The sequence below is a fragment of the Pseudophryne corroboree genome, assembly GCF_028390025.1.
Source record: "Pseudophryne corroboree isolate aPseCor3 chromosome 3 unlocalized genomic scaffold, aPseCor3.hap2 SUPER_3_unloc_17, whole genome shotgun sequence".
NCBI lineage: Eukaryota > Metazoa > Chordata > Amphibia > Anura > Myobatrachidae > Pseudophryne > Pseudophryne corroboree.
Genome location: NW_026967505.1, coordinates 1,420,859 through 1,433,769, shown reverse-complemented (window position 1 = coordinate 1,433,769; position 12,911 = coordinate 1,420,859). Strand labels below are relative to the sequence as shown.

Below are 12,911 nucleotides of genomic sequence, written 5' to 3'. Positions count from 1 at the left end.
TATATAAGAAGTACTCTGGGTTATATGGGTATCCACTTGGAGCAATTGTCCTCACGATTGTTGAGCAATCCCTACTTCACGGCAATGAATATCATGGTTTCCATGGAAGATCTAATTGTAGCGCTCCCAGACAACCTGAAACAGGAAGGTAGTACGTGGAGCTCTCCACCCTGGAATCCCTGACACCCGTGGTCTACTCGTTACATATAGTGGGGTGATGATCTGTGTTACCTGTCCCAGTATAAGCATAGCCCCACTGTAGATCCATGGGGGTGGCTCCAGAACATACAGAAGTCCCGGTTATTGGGACCTGTCTCTGATAGGTGAGGGGTGCTTAGTCTCCCCAGTGTACCATTTCCAAGTTTAGGTGACCCTGCGCCCTCTCCTAGCTGCTTTCATCATTATACACCACCGCACTCTATGACTGCTACCCGCCTGGTCATTATCTAATGGATATGGAGTCTCTAGAGGTGCTATTTATACTCCTCAGATCCACCGATGCTGCTGGTCCCTGTGCTACTGGTGTGGTACTTTAATAGTTAAAGGATGATAGGGGAGTATGCAGATTAGCAGGATTTATATGGGGGCATCCTGCACTTACAATGATAGTGTGCCCGGTCTGGACCTCCCCCCGACTCCGCCTCCTCCAACAAGCGGGCTCTTCCCGCGGGTTGGATGGGATGAGGGGCACAGCTCTGCCTCTGGGGGGGGACACTGTCTGCTACTGCTGGACTCCTGGTATCTGCTGCCTGCACTGCGGTCTCCTCCCATGTACTAGCCTGCCCCACCAGCGCTCCGCCCCCCAGCACTCTCCGTGACAACCAGCCACCGGGACGTCCCTGCTCGGCGTCCACCAGGGGAAATTAACACAGCGCTTCTCACCCGCAGCGGGAGACATCCAATTCCTTTCCCCCACAGGGGCTCTCTCACTCGCAGGGAACCGCCTTCCTGTAAGCTCCCTCGTCTCAGCCGCCAGCCTTTTTCTCTCCCCTTTGTCAGTCCACCAACAAAACCGCCGCTACACGCGCCCAGCCACCTCTCTCAGCACACGGGACCTCTGGAAGCTTCTCCATGATCTCCCCCCGCGCACTACACGCTTACCAGAGTCCCCTCACCTTCAGCAGGCACAGAATAATAACATGCATAAACACTATACATTATTGGATCACTAGAAAGATCCAAGTTATTATCACATATATGGTATACATCAGTTGGCAGCATCTCTATTACCTTATAGAGCTACACATTCATTAATTGATTTGCCCCCTCATAGTGTCCAAAGGCCTTCAGATCACTAGGGTACTACAGTAATAGTGCAGGGACATGACTGGGGAGGTGAGGGGATCTGGGAGCATCACAATAACGTCACTTCTATCTATAGTAATAATACAGAGACATGACTGGGGAGGTGAGGGGATCTGGGAGCGTCACAATAATCTTAATTTTATCTATAGTAATAATACAGGGACATGACTGGGGTCTGAGGAGACTTGGGAGTACAGTAGCACCGGGGATGTGTCTGGGTGATGACTGGAGAGGTGACTGCTGGGAATGGGGCATTATACAGTAACTCCAGGGGACGTGTCTGGGTGATGACTGGAGAAGTGACTGCTGGGAAGGGGACATTATACAGTAACACCAGGGGATGTGTCTGGGTGATGACTGGAGAGGTGACTGCTGGGAATGGGACATTATACAGTAACACCAGGGGATGTGTCTAGGTGATGACTGGAGGGGTGACTGCTGGGAATGGGACATTATACAGTAACACCAGGGGATGTGTCTGGGTGATGACTGGAGTGGTGACTGCTGGGAATGGGACATTATACAGTAACACCAGGGGATGTGTCTGGGTGATGACTGGAGAGGTGACTGCTGGGAATGGGGCATTATAGAGTAACACCAGGGGACGTGTCTGAGTGATGACTGGAGAGGTGACTGCTGGGAATAGGACATTATACAGTAACACCAGGGGACGTGTCTGGGTGGTGACTGGAGAGGTGACTGCTGGGAATGGGACATTATACAGTAACACCGGGGGATGTGTCTGGGTGATGACTGGAGAGGTGACTGCTGGGAATGGGGCATTATACAGCAACACCGGGGGATGTGTCTGGGTGATGACTGGAGAGGTGACTACTGGGAATGGGACATTATACAGTAACACCGGGGGATGTGTCTGGGTGATGACTGGAGAGGTGATTGCTGGGAATGGGACATTATACAGTAACACCGGGGGATGTGTCTGAGTGATGACTGGAGAGGTGACTGCCGGGAATGGGGCATTATACAGTAACACCAGGGGACGTGTCTGTGTGATGACTGGAGAGGTGACTGCTGGGAATGGGACATTATACAGTAACTCCGGGGGACGTGTCTGTGTGATGACTGGAGAGGTGACTGCTGGGAATGGGACATTATACAGTAACACCAGGGGAAGTGTCTGGGTGATGACTGTATCACTGTGTGTGTCAGGTTCCTATAAGGTGTCAGGATGTCACTGTCTATGTCTCCATGCAGGAGGGGGAGTATATAGAGGAACACGGGTCTGTACAAGGACGTGATGATGGAGAATCACCGGCCCCTCACATCACTGGGTAAGAGGAGACTGTCATGTATTGTACAGGGGAGAGCAGGTATGGGGGACCCCTATATACACACATCATCTGATAATCACATATATACACTGTACTCAGTCACTGTGTGTCTCCTACAGATGGGCCCAGTAACAGAGATACCCCAGAGAGATGTCCCCGTCCTCTGTATTCCCAGGACTGTACAGAGGAGAATCACAGGATCCCACAGGAGGATCAGGTAGGTGGGATTTAGGGTCTCATCCAATATACCAAAGTGACTGTCACTATTTGATGTGTAGAGGAGCTGTGTGTCTTATACACTGATATTATACTGTTTCACCTCAATTTAATCAAACAATATGCAAATGCCATTGTATTTTTTGGGTTATTTAGGTAGAACGTCTTTCTCGTATAAAGGTAGAAGATATAGAGGGAGAAGAAGAGACGTATGTGACTGATATAAAGGCAGACGATACAGAGGGAGAAGAAGAGACGTATGTGACTGATATGAAGGCAGAAGATATAAGGAGAGAAGAAGAGACGTATGTGACTGATATAAAGGTAGAAGATACAGAGGGAGAAGAAGAGACGTATGTGACTGATATGAAGGCAGAAGATATAAGGAGAGAAGAAGAGACGTATGTGACTGATATAAAGGTAGAAGATACAGAGGGAGAAGAAGAGACGTATGTGACTGATATGAAGGCAGAAGATATAGAGGGAGAAGAAGATACGTATGTGAGGGGTGATCAGCAGTGTAAGGAGGAGGAGATCCCTACACATATTAGCACAGGTGAGTAATAAACACTTATTACAGAAAAGAGTCACATATTCTCCTTGCTCAGTACAGACTAATGAGGGAAATGTATCTGCCCAGTGGTGGAGTCAGGAGACATCTGCCCCTGTTATACTCCTGCTCTCCCCCACACATCATGTCACTGTGGGCTACCAGCCCAGAGATCTGACCAGTCTCCTCCCCACACTCTATGGTGTATCTCATACATCAGGAGCCATCAGCCCCTATTATACTCCTGCTCTCCCCTCACATCATGTCACTGTGTGTTACCAGCCCAGAGATCTGACCAGTCTCCTCCCCACACTCTCTCTGGTGTATCTCATACATCAGGAGACATCAGCCCCTATTATACTCCTGCTCTCCCCTCATATCATGTCACTGTGTGTTACCAGCCCAGAGATCTGACCAGTCTCCTCCCCACACTCTCTGGTGTATCTCATACATCAGTAGCCATCAGCCCCTATTATACTCCTGCTCTCCCCCTCACATCATGTCACTGTGTGTTACCAGCCCAGAGATCTGACCAGTCTCCTCCCCACTCTCTCTGGTGTATCTCATACATCAGGAGCCATCAGCCCCTATTATACTCCTGCTCTCCCCCTCATATCATGTCACTGTGTTACCAGCCCAGAGATCTGACCAGTCTCCTCCCCACACTCTCTGGTGTATCTCATACATCAGGAGCCATCAGCCCCTATTATACTCCTGCTCTCCCCCTCACATCATGTCACTGTGTGTCGCTAGCAGTACCTCTGTCTATGGTATAACATGCCCTGAGAGTGTCTCTATTAGCACACGCCGGTCTATATTTAAACTACTCTTTATTTATTTTTTCTCTAACATGCATAAGGGATACTGGGGACTTATTGCAATGGGGTATAGATGGGGTCCAAAGGAGCTGATGCACTTTAAATTTCTTCCAAATGCAATCGCAGCACGCCGCACACCCCTAACAATGGCGGGAGGTCAGAAGAGTGGCGAGTACAAACCAGGGGACCCACAAGGGGGTCCCCGGCTCTTGGTGCGGCGCGATTACAGGGGCGGCATACGGACGCTCTACGGAGGGATCCGCTATAGCCCCCCTGTGTACAGTGGCAGCGGTGGTGGAAACAGGCATTCATGTTACGTTTTACACCTGTTAGGAGACACTGCCAGTATAAATATCTATAGAGCTCCAATGCCGTTACAGGGGGCGGAGCTACCTAAAGCGGGTGCAGCGGCGTTTTGGCACCTTCCTCTGCTTACAGCTGCAGCAGCAAGGACACACAGCCCCTCCAGACACTTGTGATACACAGGAAACTGGTACAGCGGTGTAAATAAGGGGAGAGCCGCTATTATACACACTATAGTGTCCTAAAAAGGACAAGACTCCTGTGTTATACTGTGATAAACAGCCTGCAGTCTCAATGGGTCTGACAGGCTTTGGGTGTGCCGTTCCTCTCTCTCTGTGTGTCCTTTTCACATACCAGTCTGGGCAGGCTTGCTATTTAATATACTTATCTGTGATTCTCTCCCTCTGCGGCTGGTTCCCACTCATGTGAACAATGCAGCCAGTCCTCCCAAGTTAGTGAGGAGACTTGGGGGGAGGGTCAGGAGCCATCTTGGCTCAGTGACATAAAAACCGTGATGGCAGACATGTCATCCCAGCTCACTGCTAATAATCAGCAGGCTGTAGCAGACCTAGCTGCAAAGGCCGATAATAAACAGTCCGTCGTCCCCCCCCCCCCCCCCTAGCTCAGGTCCATATAGTTGTGGGCTGCACGATTTACTCTCAGAATCTGAGGACGAGGTACAGGAGGAGGGGGAGGAATGGGATCCTATTAAGAGGATTTACCTTCTGCACAGGGTATTGAGCCCCTTATACTTGCTATCAGGGATGTGATAAAAGTCCCTTTGGAAGACGCTGCCGTACAGCGGTCGTTTTTCTTAGCACAGAAAAAGAAACTAGTGTCACTTTCCCCGATTCTAAGGAACTAGATGACATGTTTAAGTTAACCTGGAAAAATCCTGATAAAAAATACCAGGTGACAAATCGGTTTCTGCACACTTTCCCATTTGCTCCTGATGGTAGGAAACACTGGGGAGAGCCCCCGGCAGTAGACTTATCAGTCTCTCGCCTATCAAAGAAAGTGCTATTACCAGTCCCTGGCTCCTCTGCATTAAAGGACCCTGGGGATAGGAAAATAGAGACTACATTAAAGTCTATTTACACAGCAGCTGGTGTATCACAAAGACCTGTGATAGCGGGTTGCCGGATGACACATGCCATTCATACATGGGCGAGTCAAATTCAAGGAAGCCTTGCTGGAGATATACGTCCCTGGTGACTCTCATAAAGCACATTCAGGACACTGCACGCCTCCTGTGTGACTCTCTCAAGGGAATAGGTGCTATTAACACTAGGACTACTGCCATGGCAGTGTCGGCGCGCAGAACTTTGTGGCTGCGTCAGTGGATAGCGGACGCAGATTCCAAGCGCAGAGTGTGGAGTCTCTTCCTTTCTCAGGGGAGTGGCTATTCGGGGTTGAGTTGGATACATGGATTTCAAAGGTTACTGTGGGTAAATCCACGTTTCTCCCTCTGGGGCCCCACTGGCTAGGCGTTCCCACCCCGGGAGGTCTTACCCAGTCCTTTCGGACTGCCAGGTTCAGATCAAGAGCCGTTGGCACCTCAAATGAGTGAGAGGCACCAGAGGCAAAACAAGAAAACCAGCCGCCGCAGGTTCTCGGTAACAAAGCACCAGTTCAGCTTCCACTAGGGCCTTGGCATGATGGTGCCCCCCCCCCCCCCCCCCAACCCTGAGGGAATCTCGGGGTGTGATCTCGACTGCGTTGGCGGGGATTGGGGGTTCCAACAATCGAGCTTGGGCTGGGAGGACAGCTGACTGTGTAGGAAGTAGACGAGTAGGTTGAATGTAGTTCTTCCTCATGAAGTGGAGGCCTAGTGGGTGTTAGAATTGGCTGGAGGGCATAAAAAGAATGAGAACTCTGTAGAAGGATAACTGTGTTTTTAATGAAGAAACAACTGTACACCGATACTTGAGGAATTGAAAGACACGGAGGTGAGGAATGGAGCTGAAGATCACCGGTATTGCGGAACTGAAAGACTGTGGTTTGTGGTTGGTAGACAAGGCTGAAGGAGACTGGGTTTTTGAAGAACTGAAAGACTGTGGCTTGTGACTGGTAGATGAGGCTGAGAAACTCTGACTTTGAAGAAATTAAGAGTGTAGCTTGGGCTTGGAAAGCGAGGCTGAAAACTCAAATCTGGAAGAAGCAAAGACTGTGGCTTGAGCTTGCGAGACGCTCGTAGGAACCAACGTTTAGAACCCGAAGCCCCTTTACGACCGGGAGCCCCGTGAGCGCCTCCACGAGTGGCGCCGGGTTAAGCGACAGGACTGCAGCAGTGATAGGTCATGGACAGATGATGGGAACCAGGGAACCAGGAGCAGCCTGGGATCACAGAGCTGTAGCAACTTTCACAGGAAAGTAACTCGAAGCACTGGCACTCTCTCCCTGAGCCAGTCTCCCTTTTATAAGGGAAGACTACACTGGATTGGCTGGATACAGAGTGTGGATTTCATTGGTAAATCTCAGGTCTCCAACATGGCCACCCCCAGCACTGGGGACATTCTCAGCTGCAGCACTTAAGCTAACCCAGCTCCGGCCTTGACTTCCTGAGACAGATTCACCACCAGAGGGCTCTGCTGCAGCAACTACCCGCCGCAGCATCCGGGTCACCGGCCCCTGACCTCCGGAAGCCGCACATGCGCCCAAGGACCCACTGCAAGCAGCTCCGTGCCGCCGCAACTGCGCCAACCACCGGGATCGCAACACCCATGAGACCGCGCCGGAGGTAAGGCTCCGGACACTGACATGCGTCACTTCAGCCGCATCTGGGAAAGCTCCTGCCAGGATGCCTGGGTAAAGGACCTAATTTCTTGGCTACAAGCTGCAGTTCAGCAGTGCTGCTCCCCAACGATTTTTCTAATCAAGTTTACTAGTTTTGCAGGATACACGAGTAACGCTGCAACAGGCCATATTAAAGTTGGCCCAGTCCCAAGTGATTGTTCCAGTGCCACTACAACATCAGGGATTGGGTTACTACTCCATCCTGTTTGTGGTACCAAAACCGGACGGTTTCGTTAAAGCCTATTTTGAATCTAAAATCCTTGAATCCTTCACTAAAGGTTTTCAAGTTCACAATGGAATCCTTGTGAGCAATGATTGCGGGTCTGGAAGAACAGGAGTTCATGGTTTTGTTTGATATAAAGGATGCTTATCTCCATATCTCGATTTGACCGCCTCACCAGGCTTACCTACGGTTTGCCCTGCTAGAATGATCACTACTAGTTCCAGGTGCTACCTTTCGGCCTGGCCACAGCTCCAAGGGTCTTCACAAAGGTGATGACGGAGATGATGTTCCAGCTCCGAGTCCAGGGGATCAATATTGTCCCTTACCTAGACGAGCTCTTGATAAAGGTGAGATCCAGGGAGCTTCTATTGCTCAACATAGACCGCACTATTCAGCTTCTGTCACATCATGGGTTGATCTTCAATTTACAGAAGTCCCTACTTCTGAGGAACATTCCCAGGAACAGGAGCCTACTCAGTGGCTCCTGTTCCTGGGAATGTTTCTGGATACAGTGGCTCAGAAAGTGTTCCTCCCAGAGGATAAGGCAAGGACGCTCCAGGATATGGTCCGAGCAGTTATACGACTGAATCAGATCTCCATCCATCTTTGCATAAGATTGTTGGGAAAGATGTTAGCCTCATACAAGGGTATCCAGTACGGAAGGTTCCATGCCAGAACATTTCATTGGATCTCCTGAGCTAGTGGTCCGGTTCACATCTTCAGATGCACCAGATCATACACTACCGTTCAAAAGTTTGGGGTCACTTAGACATTTATTTTTTAAGGAAAAGCACTGTTTTTTTCAATGAAGATAACATTAAATTAATCAGAAATACACTATACATTGTTGATATGGTAAATGATTGTACTAGCTGCAAACGTCTGGTTTTTAATGGAATATCTACAGAGTTGTATAGAGGCCCATTTCCAGCAACCATCACTCCAGTGTTCTAATGGTACATTGTGTTTGCTAATCGTGGTAGAAGACTAATGGATGATTAGAAAACCCTTGTGCAGTTATGTTAGCACAGCTGAAAATGGGTTTGCTCGTTAGAGAAGCTATAACACTGGGCTGTCTTTGAGTTAGTTGAGTGTCTGGAGCATTACATTTGTGGGTTCGATTATACTCTGAAAGTGGCAAGAAAAGGAGACCTTTCATGTGAAACTCAACAGTCTATTCTTGTTCTTAGAAATGAAGGCTATTCCATGCGAGAACTTGCTGAGAAACTGAACATTTCCTACAACGGTGTGTACTCCCTTCAGGGAACAGCACAAACAGGCTCTAACCAGAGTAGAAAGAGAAGTGGGAGGCCCCGGTGCACAACTGAGCAAGAAGACAAGTACATTAGAGTCTCTAGTTTGATAAATAGACGCCGCACAGGTCCTAACTGGCAGCAGATGCCTCACAGGTCCTAGCTGGCAGCTTCATTAAATGGTACCCGCAAAACACTAGTGTCAATGTCTACAGTGAAGAGGTGACTCCGGGATGCTGGCCTTCTAGGCAGAGTGGCAAAGAAAACGCCAATAAAAGGAAAAGATTAATATGGGCAAAAGAACACAGACATTGGACAGAGGAAAAAGTGTTATGGACAGATGAATCAAAATTTGAGGTGTTTGGATCACACAGAAGAACATTTGTGAGACTCAGAACAAGTGAAAAGATGCTGGAAGAGTGCCTGATGCCATCGGTCAAGCATGGTGGAGGTAATGTGATGGTCTGGGGCTGCTTTGGTGCTGGTAATGTGGGAGATTTGAACAAGGTAAAAGGGATTGTGAATAAGGAAGGCTATCACTCCATTTTGCAACGCCATGCCATACCCTGTGGACAGCGCTTGATTGGAGCCAATTTTTTCCTACAAGAGGACAATGACCCAAAGCACACCTCCAAATTATACAAGACCTATTTATGGAAGAAGCCGGCAGCTGGTATTCTGTCTGTAATGGAGTGGCCAGTGCAGTCACCAGATCTCAACCCCACTGAGCTGTTGTGGGAGCAGCTTGACCGTATGGCTGCAGGGATGTGCGCTGCTCACGGGGTCCAGGCTAACCGGCTCCCTATGCGGCGGGTAGTAGTAGGGCGCTGGGGTCCGGGCACCTCAGCGCTCCAGGGAGTGATCGCGATGAGCCCCCAAAAAAGTGGGTCTCATTGACCCCTCACTTTTGAAAGTTGGGGTCCTACCTGTCCTTTTCTGGTTTCCAACGGAATTAAGGTTCTTATTAATGATTTAAATATAAAAACTCAGACTTGATTTGAACACTACAAAAGTGCTGCAAGGGGGAGGAGGGGTGACAGTGCTGCAAGGGGGAGGGGGGGTGTGACAGTGCTGCTGGGCTGTGTAGCTATACCGGACACTCTGCACCAGACATGTAACTAAATATTTTGTCAGAAAGTGAATTGGTGCTCCCCTTCCCATAGCGAAAAGCAAAGTCAGTGTGCGCGGAGCGCGTGCAGTAAAAATTTAGGGGAATAACTTCGTTGAGAAGGGGCGTGGCCACATCATAGTACCAATTCACATTGCACCACTCAGTAGTGCTGCTTATACACATTGCGCCAGGCAGAGCACGTTATACACATTGCGCCAGGTAGAGCACATTATACACATTGATCCAGGTAGAGCACGTTATACACATTGCAGCAGGTAGAGCACGTTATACACATTGCAGCAGGTAGAGCGCGTTATACACATTGCACCAGGTAGAGCACATTATACACATTGCAGCAGGCAGAGCACGTTATACACATTGCACCAGGTAGAGCACGTTATACACATTGCAGCAGGTAGAGCACATTATACACATTGAACCAGGTAGAGCACGTTATACACATTGCACCAGGTAGAGCACGTTATACACATTGCACCGGGTAGAGCACGTTATACACATTGCAGCAGGTAGAGCACGTTATACACATTGCAGCAGGTAGAGCACATTATACACATTGCGCCAGGTAGAGCACATTATACACATAGCGCCAGGTACAGCACGTTATACAGATTGCACCAGGTATAGCTCATTATACACATTGCACCAGGTAGAGCACATTATACACACAGCGCCAGGTAGAGCATGTTATAAACATTGCGCCAGGTAGAGCACGTTCTACACATTGCGCCAGGTAGAGCACGTTATACATATTTTGCCCCAGGTAGAGCACGTTATACACAATGCGCCAGGTAGAGCACGTTATACATATTGCGCCAGGTAGAGCACGTTATACACATTGCATCAGGTAGAGCTCATTATACACATTGCACCAGGTTGAGCACATTATACACATTGCGCCAGGTAGAGAATGTTATACACATTGCGCCAGGTAGAGCACGTTATACACATTCCAGCAGGTAGAGCATGTTATACACATTGCGCCAGGTAGAGCACGTTATACACACTGCAGCAGGTAGAGCACGTTATACACATTGCAGCAGGTAGAGCACGTTACACACATTGCAGCAGGTAGAGCACGTTATACACATTGCAGCAGGTAGAGCACGTTATACACATTGCAGCAGGTAGACCACGTTATACACATTGCAGCAGGTAGAGCACATTATACACATTGCAGCAGGTAGAGCACGTTATACACATTGCAGCAGGTAGAGCACGTTATACACATTGCAGCAGGTAGAGCACGTTATACACATTGCAGCAGGTAGAGGACGTTATACACATTGCAGCAGGTAGAGCACGTTATACACATTGCAGCAGGTAGAGCACGTTATACACATTGCAGCAGGTAGAGCACGTTATACACATTGCACCAGGTAGAGCACGTAATACACATTGCAGCAGGTAGAGCACGTTATACACATTGCACCAGGTAGAGCATGTTATACACATTGCAGCAGGTAGAGCACGTTATACACATTGCGCCAGGTAGAGCACGTTATACACATTGCAGCAGGTAGAGCACTTTATACACATTGCAGCAGGTAGAGCACGTTATACACATTGCAGCAGGTAGAGCACGTTATACACACTGCAGCAGGTAGAGCGCGTTATACACATTGCACCAGGTAGAGCACGTTATACACATTGCAGCAGGTAGAGAACGTTATACACATTGCAGCAGGTAGAGCACGTTATACACATTGCAGCAGGTAGAGCACGTTATACACATTGCAGCAGGTAGAGCACGTTATACACATTGCAGCAGGTAGAGCGCGTTATACACATTGCAGCAGGTAGAGCACGTTATACACATTGCAGCAGGTAGAGCACGTTATACACATTGCAGCAGGTAGAGCACGTTATACACATTGCAGCAGGTAGAGCACGTTATACACATTGCAGCAGGTAGAGCACGTTATACACATTGCGCCAGGTAGAGCACGTTATACACATTGCAGCAGGTAGAGCACTTTATACACATTGCAGCAGGTAGAGCACGTTATACACATTGCAGCAGGTAGAGCACGTTATACACATTGCGCCAGGTAGAGCACATTATACACATAGCGCCAGGTAGAGCACGTTATACACATTGCACCAGGTATAGCTCATTATACACATTGCACCAGGTATAGCTCATTATACACATTGCGCCAGGTAGAGCATGGTATGTATACACATTGCACCAGGTATAGCTCATTATACACATTGCACCAGGTATAGCTCATTATACACATTGCACCAGGTAGAGCACATTATACACACAGCGCCAGGTAGAGTGCATTATACACATTGCACCAGGTAGAGCATGTTATAAACATTGCGCCAGGTAGAGCGCGTTCTACACATTGCGCCAGGTAGAGCACGTTATACACATTGCACCAGGTAGAGCACGTTATACATATTGCGCCAGGTAGAGCACGTTATACACATTGCATCAGGTAGAGCACGTTATACACATTGCATCAGGTAGAGCTCATTATACACATTGCACCAGGTTGAGCACATTATACACATTGCGCCAGGTAGAGAATGTTATACACATTGCGCCAGGTAGAGCACGTTATACACATTGCACCAGGGAGAGCGTGTTATACACATTGCATCAGGTAGAGTGCATTATACACATTGCAGCAGGTAAAGCACGTTATACACATTGCAGCAGGTAGAGCACGCTATACACATTGCACCAGGTAGAGCACGTTATACACATTGCATCAGGTAGAGCACGTTATACACATTGCATCAGGTAGAGCTCATTATACACATTGCACCAGGTTGAGCACATTATACACATTGCGCCAGGTAGAGAATGTTATACACATTGCGCCAGGTAGAGCACGTTATACACATTGCAGCAGGTAGAGCACATTATACACATTGCAGCAGGTAGAGCGCGTTATACACATTGCGCCAGGTAGAGCACGTTATACACATTGCACCAGGTAGAGCACGTTATACACATTGCAGCATGTAGAGCACGTTATACACATTGCAGCAGGTAGAGCACGTTATACACA

The 12,911-nt window shown here is 48.6% G+C and overlaps 1 protein-coding gene across 1 annotated transcript in view; it reads left to right on the top strand.

Annotated features, from left to right (window-relative positions):
- Positions 1 to 12,911, top strand: part of LOC134983515 (uncharacterized) — a 251,465-nt gene that overhangs the window by 109,396 nt on the left and 129,158 nt on the right. The window contains exons 4-5 of the mRNA XM_063949173.1: positions 2,722 to 2,818; positions 2,974 to 3,369. Of these exons, the coding sequence (XP_063805243.1) occupies positions 2,722 to 2,818; positions 2,974 to 3,369 (493 nt within the window). The remainder of the gene's footprint in view (positions 1 to 2,721; positions 2,819 to 2,973; positions 3,370 to 12,911) is intronic.